The sequence below is a fragment of the Callorhinus ursinus genome, unplaced genomic scaffold, assembly GCF_003265705.2.
Source record: "Callorhinus ursinus isolate GAN/ISIS: 27379988/994484 unplaced genomic scaffold, GSC_fseal_2.0 scaffold58, whole genome shotgun sequence".
Lineage (NCBI taxonomy): Eukaryota > Metazoa > Chordata > Mammalia > Carnivora > Otariidae > Callorhinus > Callorhinus ursinus.
Genome location: NW_027397120.1, coordinates 5,794,956 through 5,812,124, shown reverse-complemented (window position 1 = coordinate 5,812,124; position 17,169 = coordinate 5,794,956). Strand labels below are relative to the sequence as shown.

General features: G+C 49.1%; 1 protein-coding gene across 6 annotated transcripts in view; it reads left to right on the top strand.

Moving 5' to 3' along the window:
• Positions 1-17,169, top strand: part of DOCK1 (dedicator of cytokinesis 1) — a 485,590-nt gene that overhangs the window by 79,979 nt on the left and 388,442 nt on the right. For 5 of the 6 annotated variants that reach the window (XM_073884742.1, XM_025880059.2, XM_073884743.1 and 2 more), the window contains 4 exons: positions 2,644-2,716; positions 5,822-5,964; positions 11,861-11,986; positions 16,823-16,947. In XM_073884742.1, the coding sequence (XP_073740843.1) occupies positions 2,644-2,716; positions 5,822-5,964; positions 11,861-11,986; positions 16,823-16,947 (467 nt within the window). The remainder of the gene's footprint in view (positions 1-2,643; positions 2,717-5,821; positions 5,965-11,860; positions 11,987-16,822; positions 16,948-17,169) is intronic. The other variant, XM_073884741.1, reaches the window with a different exon arrangement.

Below are 17,169 nucleotides of genomic sequence, written 5' to 3'. Positions count from 1 at the left end.
AAGGTGAAGGTGTCCCCAGTCTGCTGGGGGAAGGTGAAGGTGTCCCCCCAATCTGCTGGGGGTAGGTGAGAGTGTCCCCCAGGTCTGCTGGGGGAAGGTGAAGGAAGCTATATGTTTTTGGTGCAGAAGGTAAATATTTTAATACAGTGATTTCTGACCCTAACTGTACACGAGAAGGGTTTAGGGAACTATTAAAAAATATTCTTGCCCAGGTCCCACAGCCTGCCAATTAAATTAGAATTGCTGCTTTAACCAACATCACCTGTGAGCCACTGTGGGCCATGCGGCACCTGGCGGGACGCTGCCGTCAGACTGCCTTTCCTCCTTGTGGTACACGTGGCGTTGAGCATGTCCAGTGGGGCCATCCTGAAGTAGTGCGAGCCTCTACTCTACTCAGGACGGCTTCCCACCTGCTGTTCTCTTTCTGGTTCGGAAAGTACACTTCTCGGCCTCAGACGGTTGATCACCTTTTTGGTAATCAGCTTCTGCCCCTTGTGGAATAGGAACTTAATTTGGAGGTTTTATCCAGAGTAACTTCTGCCTGTTTGTGTCGACAGAGCGCAGATGAACAGTGTGTTCGTGGACGTTTAAGCCTACAGTTCTCAGCCTTCTGTGGAAAATATTATGTCACATTTCTCTTCTAATACAGTGGAACAGCGGGGGTATAAAAATTATGAAAAAAACAAAAAGCGTGATTAAAACATACGTCATTCCTGATTCCGTGTAGCTGGGCTTGTGCCAGAATCCCAACCACAGCAAGAACTTCCTTGGCACAGGGCAGCGTGCTGACGAGCAGCCATGAGGGAGACATCCCGTGAACGCTGGTCACATTGTCGCAGCCTTCAGCCCCCAGGCTTGGGAGGGGCCTCTGGGAGGGCTGTCACTTCCAGGACATAGAGGACAAAGGCTGCCTTCTGACTGGTGCTTGGATGCAAGTTGCAGTCCTTGCTCCCTCGCTGCCTTCCTGCGAGACTTGGCTGGGTTCCTGATGTGTTCCCAAGGCCAGATACCGGGGTTGTATGACCAGGGAGATGCACTGACCTGGCGGGATCAGCCCCGCGACCAAGGGGAGAGGTGTGCAGACACACAGGCAGGCGGTCCATTGTGGATTGCCAGCAGCAGGTGGTGCCGAGGCTCAGACTCCTCTTGCCATGGCCCAGAGCCATGTCTTTCCAAACTGGTGGTAGAAGTGTGGTCTTGGGCATGGGAGCATCTTAATGATAGGTTCATCTAGTGCCGATCAGTGGCCTCTAAGAAGGCTTAAAGCTGGGAGCATCTTCTAGGAGGTGGAGACTGCAGCCCAGGCCATACATTTCAGAACACCCACAACCTGATGTTCCAATTCATTTGTGCTTCTTTGGCCTGCCTCTCTAAACGTATGCATAAGGCTCTTCGCTCTGTGAGGAGCACTGGTTTAGCAGAATGTGTGGGGCCGTGTTCTCCCTCGGGACACGCTCAGGAGGTTCAGGAGTCTCCGTGGACTCCACCGAATGAACCAGGAGGTGGCATTGCATCTCTTTTGTTCCTACAAAGTCTTCCCCCTTTCTTGGGGGGCAGGTGGTAAAAATGGAAATTGTCCACATTTTCAGTATATGACTGTGGTCACCAAGGAAGGCACCACGAAGAGAGAGGCAGGCATGTGGCTCACCTCTCTTTGGTCAAGGGTGTCGATTGAGCAGAGAAAGCTGAGTGTCCAGGGCTCTTCTTCTTGGGGGTCTCTGGCTGTGTGGTCAGAGCTTGAGCATCGGAGATTTTCTGGCTATCTCACTTTGGGCAAGGTCATTCGATAGTGTCCTTGAGACTGAATTTCCTCAGTTGTGTGGGAGGTGATTGTGAGGATTCGCTGTCCAGTGCCCCTTGAAAGAGCAGCCACAGATGCAGGCACGGGGTGGGTGGGTGGAGGGCAGCGACTTTACCATTGTGATGTCACTTGGGGGAATTCGAGAACTTTTGGATGCCCGAGAGCAGGGCCAACCAATGTGGTTGGCCCTGGCCACAGGTGACTATTATGTAAATGAATGAAATCAAAGGAAAAATTCTGTTCCACCACCACATTTCAGGTGCTTGTGGTTCTAGAACATCTCATCATCACACGATATGCTGTTGGGCAGTGTAGCTCCAGAGTGTCTGTTGCATCCTAGGCAAAGGAATGAATGAATGAATGAATGAATGAATTTATTTATCTATTTACTTATTTATTTAATTTGTTTTAAAAATTATTTTAAATTAAAAAAATTTTATTTGAGAGAGAGAGAGTACAAGTGGGGGAGAGGCAGAGGGAGAGGGAGAAGCAGGCTCCCCACTGAGCAGGGAGCCCGATGTGGGATTTGGTCCCAGGACCCTGGGATCATGACCTGAGCCCAAGGCAGACGCTTAACTGACTGAGCCACCTTGGCACCCCGAGGCAAAGGAATTTACTAAGTGGAACTCTGCCATTTTAACCCCACCCCCATTTGGGCCAGTGTTTTCAGATAACTCCATTTTTCTTTTGAACGTGGAAATGCTTTAAACTCAGATATAAAAAAAAATGCCACTGTGTGGTTTATGCCGTTGTTTGTCAGAAGACAATCTGATGTTCCTCTGTTTGTTTGTTTTCTCTGGTTATAGCACTTAAACAAAACAATGTTCTTTTCTTGTCCCCAGTGATGGACGTAACAGATATAATAAATGGGAAAGTAGATGATGAAGACAAGCAGCATTTCATCCCCTTTCAGCCGTAAGTATGGAGCCATCAGAGAGAGCACTTAACCAGATAGAATATGGAAAACGTGTGTAATAATTCTCTTCGAAAATAAGTTTATTAATTCAGCACAAGTAGAGATCGATTCTTTTATAATAATGAAGAATCTGGGTAGTCACTGCCGTAGTGCATGGCATTTTTATAACCCCAAGAATCTTGGGTTAAAGTTGCTTTATGGTCTTGCATGTAGAAGATTTTCCCTGTGATTCAGGGGAGTCACCTTATCACCAAGGACACGCAGAAATACCCTTCTACTTTGAGCACGCATGTTTCCTTGCATCATTGATGCATTCTAGTAGCTATTCACATACTCAAAATACAGTACTTTCAAATTCATCACGGGAGGAGGTTGCTCCTTTTAAAATAGAAAACCAAACAAAATAATGATGAATTCTTTTGTAAGGCGAGAAATAATGCTTGAAGCAAATAATCATGCTGCTGATTTTCTATCTCTGGTTGCCTAGAGTGGACTAGGTCTGTGCTTGCCATTCTTAGGGCCTATCTAGTTCTGAAGCTAAGTGTGTGGAGAGATGTGGGAAGCTTGGAAAACATTTGGAGGAGATTTGTTAAATCGATTCTCTGATTGGAAGGTAGATCCCGTGGAAAAGGTCGAAAGAATCGGTTATTTCCTTGGAGATTAAAGCAAGAGAGTACCTGCATAATGGTCTGTGGCCACTTCACTGGGCACTTCTCCATCTCAGACAGCCGTGGAGAGAAAGAAAGAGGGATTAGAGTGGTTTAGGTTAATCAGAAGTGACAGTTTCCTCCTGAGGGTGTGAAATCTTAGAAGAGGAGACCATAAGGCATGTTAGAATGACCTGTCGGAGTGCTCTGCCTTCTGCCTCTTCTCATTTCTGTTTTTACTTAAGTGGTTCCAGGCTTGAAACAAATTTTAGGAATTGTACCTTGGGTTCAGGTGTTGGCTGAGGAGGCTTGGAGACTGGTGATACTCAGTGGGTAGCTGAAGGAGTCTCTCTGGGGGTAAGGTGGGCAAGAGCTATGAGCTTGGCTTCCCTTTGTACCACCCATTCTTGCATGAGGGATCCCCATACTCAGCCTCAGGCTTGAGAACCACTTGTGCAGGATGGGATTAGAGTGGTTTTCTTTGCAGGCAGGTGATCTAGTCAGATAGCGTCCTAAAACATGGCTCAGTGGAAATTTTTGTAGTCTTCTCAACATGAGAATAACAGAAAACCCTGCATTAACCAGCGTGAAATGGGTATCTCACCACACACAACTGGAGGCACAGGTCTTTTCTAGCTTCATTCTGTTAGAGTTGCTCTTCTGCCTTCTGTCTAATATGGTAACCACGAGCTACATGTAGCTATGTAAATTATTGACAGTTAAATAAAATTAAATACTTAGTTCCTCAGTTACTCTAGTCCCATTTAAAGTGTTTAGTCCCATAGGTAGCTGGTGGCTACCATATTTGTCAGTGCGGATCTAGAACATTCCCGTCATCGCAGAATGAACGTCCTGTTGGATGGTGCTGTCTTGGAATCACACCCTGTGAAGATAGTCACAAAGGGAGCTCAGTTCTGCAGAATCTGGAAGTTTCCTCAGTGAACAAAGGAAACATGTCTTTGAACATGGGCAGATATTGAGGTAATAAATAAAATATACCCTCATAAAATGATAATATTAAGTTGCTTCTTTTGCCCATGAGAAATAATGCAGCCCCGTGCTGTTTTGAATGCTGTTTTATATATTAGACCTCAGAGTTTCTTGATGCCCTAATGTACCACTGAGTTGAAATTACCTGTTGCCTGCTAGTATCTTCTGGGAAAAGTCAAGGGGAAAAAAAAAAAACCTGTGGGTTATTGTTTGAGAAGTTAGGGGGGTTATTAGTTTTAGATTCACTAGTCTAAGTTTCACTGGGACATGTTAGGAGCTGCCTGAGATAGCATATTGCTGCCATCTTTTTCTGTCTTATAGCAAAACACCCATTTTAAGAAAAATAATTATTACATGTTCAGCTCTTGTAATTTGTGATTCCTTGCTCCATTAAAAGAAGTCTAATATACAGATTAATATTTCCAGTGTTTGAAACAAAAGAGCAGCATGATTTTAATAGCAAAATAAGCAATGAAACCAGTTCTTTGGGAAATGCCATGCTAATGAAACCGTTTTTTGCTCCATTAAAACTGATTTATTATATCACAGGATAAGTTTTAGGGAAGGAAACAGAGGACATCTCTTTCTTTCGGTCTTGTTTAACTTGGTGAAGTAAATTAAAACAGTCCTCAGCTCTCTTGAGTAATGTGGGCTCATGTGATGAATAACTCTTGTCCTTGGTTCTGGAAATGATTTTAAACATTATGTACTTGACGTACATTTTCTTGCTCATTGCATACTGTGCTTTGCTGTGCTACATGGTATTTCTCTTTGCACATGTTGCCTGTTTGTACTTATCTCTTGGTCTTAGTGTAGCTTCTATGAAAAATTCATGGTCCACGGGATCCCCAAATGTTGATGGTTACATTCATAATTGGGTCGTAGTTTCACCTTTCAGACATGGTAGTTATATCTTCTCCAAAGACTGTGCCATTCTTCTCACACTTAATTATCTGAGGCCACATTGGGTACACAGTCTGATGGAGTAGAGTGGTCGCCACCCAAGTTCCCCAAGCAGTCAGGTTGTAGGGATCTTTTTTTGGTCTTGATTTTGCTTTTCCCTTCGCACCACCTGCCCCTATGACCTATGCCATGGCCAGGAATTATTGAAATCGAAGAAACAGAGGTAAACATTCCTTGCGATTAAATGCTGTCCAACCACATTATTTTCAGATAAGCGCCCTTTTTTATTATCTGGTAGAAATGGAGTGGAGGCTTGGTGCATGTTTATTTCCTGGGGATCGGGTCGACCTCGTTTGCTTTACTTCTCTCGTGTGGTTCAGCATTTTCCTGATCAATGCTCTTCCCTGTCTCTCTTGTCACCTATTTTGTCCTTTGTCGTGCGTTGACTCATGATGACTCTCTCGCATTCGGTGACGATGATCTCTTGTGTTCCCTTGTTACCGTGACCTCTGGGTCTCTGTGCCCCTTTGTCTCCTGTGGTCTTGGTCGTCCCGTGCCCTCCAGGCTCGCGTTGGACGACGCCATTCGACACAAGCCGCTGAACATGTCATCCCGTTTTTCACCCAGGGTGGCGGGGGAGAATGACTTCCTTCAGACTGTTATAAACAAAGTCATTGCTGCCAAAGAAGTCAACCACAAGGGCCAGGGTATGTATTCTATTGTTTTATTGCTACAGATGTTCACCTGTTACATGAACTTGGGACAGTGCTGTATGGTTTGCATTTTAGTTTGACGATGATGATGGTGGTGGTGGTGACGGCGATGAGGATGGTGATGGTGGTGGTGGTGGTGATGTTGGTGATGGGGCTCGTGGTGGTGATGATGGTGGTGATGATGATGATGACAGTGATGATGAGAATGAGGATGGGGCTCGTGGTGGTGATGCTGCTGATGGGGATGGTGATGCGGGCAGTGTTGGGTCATGATCTGTGTGTACAGTGTATGTACAGTGTACGGAGGTTTTCTTGCTGGTCTCCCTTGTAAGCATTGCTGAGAGCCAACCTCCTGGGTGAGCGGGGAAGGCTGAGTGGGACACAATGAAATGTTTGCAAAGAGCCCAGAGTTTATGAGACTTGGAAGCAAGTTGTTTGCCTTCCTGAGTCTTCTCCAGCCCTCCCCTCTCCTCCTAGCCATTTTTGAAAGCACTTGAAGGATTTTACAAGAGAATACGGTTACTGTCCACCGTCTGTTACTTCCTCTTTGCTGCTCAGAGAAACATGGAGACACCCGACACAGCCCAGCTCCACGTGCGCCCTTGACTCTCCCTTCTGTGCCCATGTTGCACGCTCAGTCCTGGCACGTGGTTTCCTGGGGCTCCCCTTCACCCCCCCCCCCCCCCCCCCACCGCCCCCGAGGCTGTGGCTTCGTTTTGGAGACGGATCTCTCTTCAGTTTTGTAATGGAAGGGATTTTTCCTCCTGACTCCATGTCTCGCACTCATCGTTTTTAATCCCACGCTGACAGGTTTCCCAGCAGCTGACCTTCTGTTGGCAGAGGCAATGAATCAATCACCCTGGGCTGGGGACAGTTGGCACTCGGGCTGGCCAGGACTGTTGCCAGAAAACAGCTGTTTATGGAGGCCTTGCCTCCGGCTCAAGGGGAAGTCACCTTCAGAACTTCTCCCACCTAAGGCTGCTCTTAGTACCGGTGGGACAACCCACCCTTCAGTCCTTGGTCAGATGCAGACTTGTCACAAACTCAGTAGAGCTTAAGTGGGTAGACCTTCTTTCATTATCTAGTTACCTTATGTCCCTAGCCTTTTAAGAAACGATTCTCTTGACTCGTTTCCCATTGTTATAAAGGAGAGTATGAATTGAGTTTGAAGAATGTTCTGGGGGAGTGAGAAACCTTTGGCTTTCTTTGGTGTGAACCGGCCAGCCCCCTCCCTGGCAAACAACAAAACAAAAACCCCAACTAAAGCGTTAATGAACCGTGGCCTCTGTAGACAGAGCAGTTTAAGCTGACCCAGGACCTACCTTCTCATCAATTACCAGCTCTCTGATTTGCCCTTTAATTAAAAACCACAGGGAGCTCCAATTAAAGCTGTTTTGATTGGAGCCACCCTCAGACTGGGAGCACCAGTCCCCAGACCCCAGGCTCCCGTTGGATTGAGTTTCTCTTGCAGAGCCATCAGATTTTGAGAAACTTCTATCACAGAGTCACACAGAAGTGGAGATTGGTGTCAGGCCAGCAGGAGGACCCACAGCCTGCCTCTGCCAGGCTCACTGGTGTCGGGGTGCAAATCTGTGTCACCAGAGCTGATACCAGGGGGCCCAATTCCTGGGAGTCGAGGAGGACAGGTGTTTCCAGGTCACAGTGAGAACTAAGAGACAAGAACATTTTTTTTTTTTCCCCAAGGGGACTACAGGTGCCTTCCTGAACTGAAGTGCCCCTGGGCAATGTCGCTGGCTGGTTTTTTTGTCCTCGAAGCTAAAGTGAACGTTTCTCTGGGGCTCACTGGCAAGCCTGCCTCTGTGCCTTCCAGGGAGACCTGAGAGAGAGCTGCAAGGCGTGTGGGTTTGCCTCGTGGAGCTCCGTGTTTTCTTCGGTGGTGACCCGGGCTGCCCCGATGTCTGTGTGCCTGTTAGGCAGTGGTGAAGGGTGCGGGGTGGCGGGAGGGATGGGGGGGGGGGTGGGGGGGGGGGACAGGGAGGCCGGCAGTCTTCACACAGAACCAGGAAGCTTCCCACGCTCATCTGTTCTGAGCTCCTCTCTGGGCTTTGGCCCATTTTAGGTTGACGTCCACATGTTTATTTGTCACAGTTGACATTTTTTGTTGTTTAGCCCAAATTATCCCGAACCCTGGACCCAGAGGTTCTAGATGTTTAATGTGGACAGCGAGGCCTCAGACACCCCCGGACATCTGTTCCTATTGTTTCACACAGAATGTGTGCTAATCTCTTTTGTTTTTAGCTCCTCTGGTTAAACAAAAGTCAACCTAAAATGCACTTTTTCTTTGAAAATTGGCCTCATTTTCTCCTTTGAGGAAAGTGTTTTAAACCCAATGTAATCAGGAGAGCTTAATCTCTGTGTTTAAATCGTGTTATAACAAATTGAATTGTGTCATTAAGTTACTCGTTTATGAACTAAGATCATTGAGCAAGCTGGTATTTGTGAGAAAGAAAAGGTGTTTGAAAGGCCGCAGGAGTTTCGAATGGTGTTATGAAACATTTCTCTGCCTCTGACCTCGGTAAATGATCACCTCCCAACGTCCCGCAGGTCCTTGAAAAATGTCTTCTGAGTCACATTCATTCTGGGGACCTTCATTCCTTTGGCAGGTTTTGGGACCTGAGTGAAATTTGAGAGCCCGTCCGCGGCACCCTGGTGTCCCCAGTGGGGATCTCGTGCGTCCATGTCACCTGCCGTGATAATCTCCCCTTGCTTTCCTGTGGGTGTCCCTTTCATGTGGTCTGCTCTCCTGGAGGACACAGCCGTGGGTTAGGTGCCTGGCTCAACAAGGGGCCTCTCCCACAGCTCCAGAGCAACACCGACCTGTGGTGCTTTTGTGTGAATTAGAAAGAGGGTGCCCGTCCTCTGGTTGAGTGAGACGCAAGCAGCGCCTGGGCACATGGCTTGGTGAGCAGAGTGTGGGCTGGGTTTAGCTCCCACTTGCCTTTTTTGCCAGGGCCTTGTTGCAGGGCATGTTCTTTTTTTTTTTTTTTTTTAAGTTTTTTATTTTATTTATTTCAGAGAGAGACATACAGAGATAGCATGAGAGAGAGAGCACGAGTAGGGAGGAGAGGGAGAAGCAGGCTTCCCACTGAACAGGGAGCCCGACGCAGGGCTTGATCCCAGGACCCTGAGCTGAAGGCAGACGCTCAACTGACTGAGCCATCCAGGCGCCCCTGCGGTGCACATTCTGAGCAATGATACATGGGCCCCTGTTTTGGGGTCACCTCTTGACATCTCTTTAGGGACTTCTTTTTATTGGTTATGCTTCTCTTCTCTTCCTTCAAACTCTCCCTCTTATGATTTGGAGTTTTAAATCTTGAAAAGAAACAGAAAGGAAAAAATAGGAAAGGAAAGAAAAGGAAAATACCACGCTTGAAACAGTCTACCTTAGATCATACACCTGTTTTTGTTACTGACTCTTTCTCTACTCCCAGTTTCTCAGCAGAGTAGCATATGCCTCCTCCCTCTGACCTTCACTTTCTGTTCCTTCTTTGTCCTTCTCCCGTCAGCGTAGCCCCCGCTCCCACCCCCGGCTTTACCGGGTGCACTCGCTGGGGTCTGCGGTGTCACCCTGTCTGCTCTGTGCTGCAGACACCGCCCTGGTGCCCTGTTCTCTGGGCTGCATTTTGTGCCACTGACCACACGGTGCACTCTGGGCTTTCCGTGATCTCTGGCCTCTGGCGTCCTCTGTGAGCTTTACTGTTGGGAATTCAGTGCCTAGTTCAGGGTCCTCTTCTTTCTCACCGTTCAGGACGTGGCCAGGGTGCAGGGTTTTCTGGCTCAGGGAGCGGTAGCCCGGCACCTGCTCTCGGTCATGCCCACAACCGTCCCCGTGAGCACCGCCCCCCCTTCAGGTTCTGGTTTGACCTCCACACGGGTCCCGCCACCCGCGCCTCTGTGCTGCTGCCTGGGTCCCTGTCGTGGCTTCTCTGCTGGGATCCTCACTTGGCTCTGAGCTCCCCCTCCCCCCACCTGCCCGGCCCCACACGGCTCCCAGAGTGCTGTCAAGTGGGACCCTGGTACTTGCTCGTCTTTCCAGCCTCCCCACTGCTTCAGATGGAGCAGTTCCCACCTTGGGGCCCTGCCGCCCTCCCAGCCTCCTCTCATGCCTCTCCCGCCGTGGCTCGGGTTGTCCGGCACCCGGGTGGGCACAGGTCTGCACGCCCGTTGCTTAGTGTTGACTCATCTTCCGATCTCTTTGGATGTCCCTTCTTCGGGAGAGCCTCTGTGACCTCCAGGATCGCAGTCTTGGGGTTATGCAGTTGCCCTGGACTTTTCCTTAGAAAGCTCTTAAGAGTTGCATAGTTCACTGAGACCATGGGTTTAGTGTTTGACTCGTGGGACAGAAGCTAAGTCCCTGGTGGGGCTATAATGATTGTTTGCTCTGTGTCTGCAGTGCCCAGTGTGTGTCGGGCACACAGTAGGTGCTTATTAGACACTTGAATAGATCAGAGGGACTGTCTAGATGGCAGGAGGAGAGGGGTTCACCACCTGGCAGAGAAAAATGTCATCAGTGACTGTGGGCTTTCTCAACGACAAGTGATGCAGGTCTTTGCAGAGGACTGATGTTTTCAGGCCAGCTGATAGCAGACAGGAAGGAAGCTGGAGGAGAAGGGTGTGAGGTTTGGGGTTTCATCAAGCAGAGCGGTTCTGGACAAGAGCAGCCTCAGGTGATGCTCCCTGTGTGGGACTGTCAGGTGTCTCCCATTTCTGCTTGGAATGCATATTGGTGGACAGGGTCTACAGTTTTCCCGTTGGCCTTCTACTGAAGGCGGTGTGCTGAGCTAAGCAGCGATGAATGGTCTCTGCTCCCTGGAAATATGCATCCTAGGGGAGGAATGGCTGGACAGACAGATAAACACACACACACACACACTAGTGGTGTTAGTGAGAGCAAATGCCTTTATATTCTGACGGGCACTTGGGGTCCTGCTGGGCTGAGTGACCAGGGAGCAAGCAGGCCAGGCCCCCAAGGTCCCAGGGACGGAGACCCGGATGTGTCAGCTGACAGTGACAACCTCCCTTCCCACCTGGGAGCAAGGCCCTGTCTTTGAAAATGGTAGAGAGAGCCATGCAACTGATTTGTCTTCCGCCTTTGATTTTGCTGTATTCCCTCTTATTTTTACTTCCTGTTTGCTTGCTGCACAGGAGTATTTTACACAAAATGCAGTTGTCCTTCGCTTTGTGTAGGGAGAGGATGGCACACACCCTCAGCTCGAAGCTGCGAGCAGGTTCACCGTGTTCTGTCCACGGCAGCCCTTCCTTCTCGCTCAGAGGGTTTCGGAGTCTTCACCTTCCCTCCTTGCAGGGAAGCGCCAAGTGGTGGGCAGAGCATTTGCTCCCCCTTCGCTGTGACGTCATGAAACAGAGGGCCCAGGCTGCCTTGGCTCTGTGGGGCTGGCTTGTTGGTGGCTTTCAGCCCAGCGCTGTGCTGCACACCTTTTGGAAAGCACAGGAGACTTCCTGGGTTAGGGAAGCTGTGAATTTACCTCCTGAGCCCTCCTGCGTCGTCCTCCTTCTGGGGAGAATGGAAAGGGAGACCCTTCTCAGTCACTGCTAGAAAAAGCCTTCTTCCTCATTGATCTTAAGCGCTTATGAGAGGGGTCCTTGGTTCTGGGCAGGGGCCGTGCATTGGCCAGGGCGAGAGGTCCCTCCAGGGTAGAGTGTGTACCCCGCTAGTCAGATGCAGCTGGTTACCCCGTGCCAGCCACCTTTCCCTGGCCCCTCTTTCTCTTTCTCATACACCCACATTTTCTCCTAAGGTGTTAACTTGTGAATTAACAGTTGCGCATTCGTTGAGATGGGTTTCCTGAAATAATTCTTCAAAAATGTATAAGATAAACCATGACTCATGTGTCCATTGTCTTTCTAGGTTTGTGGGTAACATTAAAATTACTTCCTGGAGATATCCATCAGATTAGAAAAGAATTTCCTCATTTAGTGGACAGGACCACAGCGGTGGCTCGGAAAACGGGGTTTCCGGAGATAATCATGCCTGGTAAGGACCGATTCCTTCAGCGCTCTGTGTGTGGCGTGGATGTGGCCAGTGTTCGGGGAGCTTGTAGAGCTGGCCACAATGCGCAGTGTTGGGACAGTGACGGACGAGCTTGTGGGACGTGATGTGTCCACCCCAGGGTGGCTGTGGATCGTTCCTGCAGGCAGGAGCTGTGGTCAGAGTGAGCGCTGACCACCTAGGTTCGGACTGCAGGGAGGTGGCTTCTCTTGGTTGTAATAACCTGCTGGTGGGAGTGACTTCTGGCAGTGTTGTAATAAGGACAAGCACGGGACTCAACGTTTCCAGAAACCCAGCTTGAGGTGGGTCTCTGACACCAGCTGGAGTGAACGTCATCATTACTGTAAGCAAAACCCTTTATTGTCCCGTAATCCATTGTTACCCTTAATCCAGAAGCCTTGCAGTTTGTTTCTGCCCCACCTCATCTGGTGAAAAGGAAGAATGGGAGTTAGACATTCCACTGACCCTGGCTGCCCGACTGCGTGTGCGGAGCTGGGTAACACATAAGATGCAATAAAGGGCGGTGGAGCTTGGGGCCCTTTGCAGGGCCCTGCGGGCTTCACTTTAGGTTCTGAGCAATGGATCAATCATGGTGGTTGGTTCACTGTAGGATGAAGGCAGCTCTTTTATGATGTTAACGTAGGTTCACAGTGAAGGTCCTATAACAGCTTTGGAATCATCCAGAATGTGTTCAAAGTTAAGGGGGCACAATTAGGTGACGCCGGCCTTCCGCCCCGGAAGTGAGAGCTCAGGACCTGGAGTCCAGCCTCTGTGTGGAGTTGCACCACAGCTTCTCCCCCGCCTCAATTAGCTGTGCTCTGCTACTCTGAAGAAGGAGAGTAAGGATAATTCCTCCCTGTAGGGTGGGTTGGAATTGGGTTGCTGTAGGGGGTAATGTCAAAGAAAGCACAAGCCCAGCTCAGACGGCTGAACCCTGAGGATATTCATCGGCTCATGCACCTGAGCAGCAGGGTCAGCCCGGGCACTGGCTCCATTTCTCCATAGTAACCACGGCTGGTTGTCTCCTGTGCATATTGACTTTGTCCTCTGGGTAAGGGCCCTGATGACTCCCATTTTCTTCCCAGACCCCAGTGTCCTGAAGAAGATAGTGTGCTTTTGAACCAGTGTTGCCCAGCAAGGAGCCTGAGCATCATCCAGACTGGCCTGCTCAGGCCCCTGCCCTGCAGTCCCCGGGCAGTGATGGGCTTGGGCGTGGAGTGTGCACATTAGCCACCTAGACGTCAGCTCCTCCTAACGGCAAGGGTTGTATGAGGGAGACGTGGACACCCAACGTGTGTTTGGGTAGACATCTGATCAAAACAAGGAAGGAGGGGCAGCAAGTAAATGTTCACACCTGGTGCCTGCTTAGTTCATATTACGTAGTATCGCTCAGGCCCGATGATGGATTTTAAGCTTATTAAACCCATAATGGAATTCCATGTTAAGATTAATCTCCTATTTACATAATACTTTTCACTTTCCAGATATCATATTAATAATCTGATTTGATCCTCACAAGATCTTGGGCAAGCCCGTGAATATCCTTTATATTGTGGGATACTTTCTGGTTTGCACAAAATGCTCACATTAATAGTTTGGCTTGATCTATGGATCTCGGAAGCCTACACATTGGTGTTGAACTAATTGCGATTGAAATTAAGCCGCAGCCTAAAGTTACACAGCTAATGAGCAGTAGAAATGGGGCCAAACCACCCCACATTCAGAGGTTCCCCGTGGTTTCCCTTTATAGGGCCCTGCCGTACGCTCGCAGGGAGAGGTATCTGCTCTTTGTGCATGCTGTCAGAGTTAACTGCTTTGTTTATTTTGGGGCAGGTGGGGACATGTTCTTTCTGTTATCTCTGTCTTTCAGGGCTGTTGTGGGTCATTGTGTCCTCTGACTGGTGAATCAATGTGAAGGACATCTCAAATTGGTTAGGCTGGATCTTAGTGGCTCACCTGTACAGGAAGAAAGCGTGATGTCCAGCATGCTGTGAAACCGAGGGATACTTTCTAGGGCAGGAAACAAGTCTGTGTGCAGCAAATTAATTTGGAGCTCTTAGTGGATGTATTGCTTGCATGTGGACTCGAGATGAAATTTATAGATTAGGATGACATTGGGCATTCGTCTTGGGTGGTCTAGGATGGCCTCATGTTCCAAAGGGAGACCCAGAAAACTTCTAGCTCATAGTGGTCGTATTTCTCTTTATAATTGACCAACTTTTTTTTTTTAAAGATTTTATTTATTTATTTGAAAGAGAGAGAATGAGAGAGAGAGAGAGAGAGAGAGCACACGAGGGGGGGAGGGTCAGAGGGAGAAGCAGAAGCAGACTCCCCACTGAGCAGGGAGCCGGATGCAGGACTCGATCCTGGGACTCTGGGATCATGACCTGAGCCGAAGGCAGTCGCTCAACCAACTGAACCACCCAGGCGCCCCTATAATTGACCAACTTAAAAGGTAAGTCTAGGGCGCCTGGGTGGCTCAGTTATTAAGCGTCTGCCTTTGACTCGGGTCATGATCCCAGAGTCCTGGGATCGAGCTCCGCATCGGGCTCCCTGCTCAGCGGGAAGCCTGCTTCTCCCTCTGCCACTCCCCCTGCTTGTGTTCCTTCTCTCGCTATATCTCTCTCTGTCAAATAAATAAATAAAATCTTTGAAAAAAAAGAAAAAAAAAAAAAGAAAGGTATGTCTTGACCTCTAAAATAATCTAACAGATATCCGGGGAAGCCATACAGCTGACCATCGTTCCGGCTGGTTCTGTGTGCTGAGTTGGGAGTCGGGGTTCCCGTAGCATGGGCTTCTAGCTGGAGTGAGTCATCATGTTCTCTTTTAGGGCCGGGGAATCATCGACAGGCCGTGGGTGCCACATGGTACCCTTAGAGAGAGAGAGAGAGAGAGAGACAGAGAGACAGAGACAGAGAGACAGAGAGACAGCCTGGGGTGTTTTCACTCAGATCCCTGGCCTTTAGCTTGGCAGGATCTGTGCATTGTCCCATCTTACGGGGATGCTTTTTATAGAGATGTGCATCTCCTTTGCGCGGCGGGAGAGCCTGCTGTGTCACCTGTGTCGCCGGCTTTTCTGCCTTTCTGTGAGCCACTGGAAATCCTGCAGGTTTCTGAAGGATCCTGGTGGGAAGCAGAGTTCCTCTGAGCCGGGAAGGTGGCTGGAGGCTTGCATGAGGCAGAGGGAGTCTTCTCTTTGAGTTCACACACGCCTGCTTTCAGTTCCTTCCTCCCCAGAACGAGAACCCTGGAGCCCTACAGGCCTCCACCGAGGGCACTGTCGTGAGTGTGCATCTGTGGGGTTCATTTGCTGTAAACAGGGTCTCACTCCCGAGATGGCTCTGAGTATGGATGACTCGGCCAGTAGGAGGGTGAGACCGTAGGGTTCGCCACCCCCCGCCCCCAGCGTGTGATGGCTCTCTGATGGGCTTCTGACCTTCATGAAGCTCTTGTGACCCTTTTTGCTTATGGCTTTTGTTCTCTGGTAGAATGTGCAGGCAGGGATCGTACGGCCTACAGATCGTACAACACCTGCCTTATCGATGAGGCTGTTCTGCGGTGGGTGACTTGTTTGAGGTCACACAGGGATTGGTGGCAGGTGTTGGCCTGGCAGCTTTGCCTCCTGCACCTGGCCCTGGGCTCCATCACTCTTAGCTTCTCGCACGGTCAGTAGTACTGACTGCAGTCACACTTCTCTGCCAGGACTGAGTGTGGCTGTGGGAGCAACCCACTGGGATTATTATAATAGTGACTTTTAAATGAAAGCTTAATTTAAGAGTCGGATACATTAAAAGCCAGAATAGAGCAGAAAGAAAGAAAGAACGGGAGAAAACAAAAAAGCAAGGGGACTTGTTCTTGGCCCATAGTGGGCCATTTGCTGCTCTTGACGGACCCGTTGCTCACATCCCCTGTGGGAGAGCAGGTGGGTCAGCGTGGGAGGTGACCAGATGGACAGCGGAGGGATAGGCACTGGGTGGTGAGGCTTGCTCTCAATCACGCTGCTAATGAAGCTTGCTACGTTTTCCCAGTCGGACCATTACCAGGGGCCTCATAGGCTCTCAGTAGGAAGAAGCGTCTTGAGTTTATTTGTTGTGTATGGGTTTTGTTTTTGTTTTTGTTGTCACAGTTTATGGCCCATCTCACTTTAAAATGCACAGGTCTGTTTTGTTCTGCTCTGAACGGAACAGAACAGGTCTGTTCTGATCCCGACAGCTGCCCACCAGGAAGAGAGAAGATCCATGTCCATGCAGAAAGTTTCTCTCTTGACCCACTCCTAGTCCCTGATCCCAGACGTCAGCTCAGAACCTTGGCTTGTGGTGGTTCTCATTCTCGATCAGCTTTTTGTTCCACTCCTTAGAAAAATGTAGAGGGAGCCAGTATTGCCAGTTGTCATCCAAGGTGTGCCGTTGATGACGTGATACTCTGGCTGCCCAGACGCCGAGAACACAGCCAGTGGTCCACCGTGAGATAGTGATGTCAGTCACGATGGGCCGTAGGTACTGGACAGGGGATGGTCCCTGCAAACCCATCGGCAGCATTCGAGTCACCATGGGCATGAGCTGCCCACCGAGGTGAAGGACCATGCAGATAATTAAGGGCCTTGATGTTTTTCCTCCTTCTAGTGATCTTATGATGATGCTGCTGAAAACTGCTTTTGTCATGCCTTTAAATGCTGAGACTGTTTTGTAGAAAATATTTTGTAATCATCATACAGTATTTATAATCCTCTGCTAGGATTGGTAGCAATTTCAACAGTGTTGCAGAATTCCTGGTTACATTATGAATAATGGACTGGTTTTAAAGGTATAATTTTTCCCCCAGGTGATGTTCGAAATGATATCTACGTAACATTAGTTCAAGGAGATTTTGATAAAGGAAGCAAAACCACAGCAAAGAATGTGGAGGTTACAGTGTCTGTTTACGATGAAGACGGAAAACGGCTGGAGGTATTTATTGTTGCAAAGCTTAATGTGTGGCGTGGAAACTTTATTTTCCAAGTGTTTTCTTGGCTTTGCTACAGAGTAGGAAAAGATGTAGCTGGGGCCGCGTGATCCCATTTCTGGGGATGAGAGTTTGTTCTTTATCCCTTTCTCCAGCTCGCCGTAAAGCGCTGGCCTGCGCGGGGTCCTGGCTGACACCTGCCTGGGGAGACCTCTGCGGTCCTGACC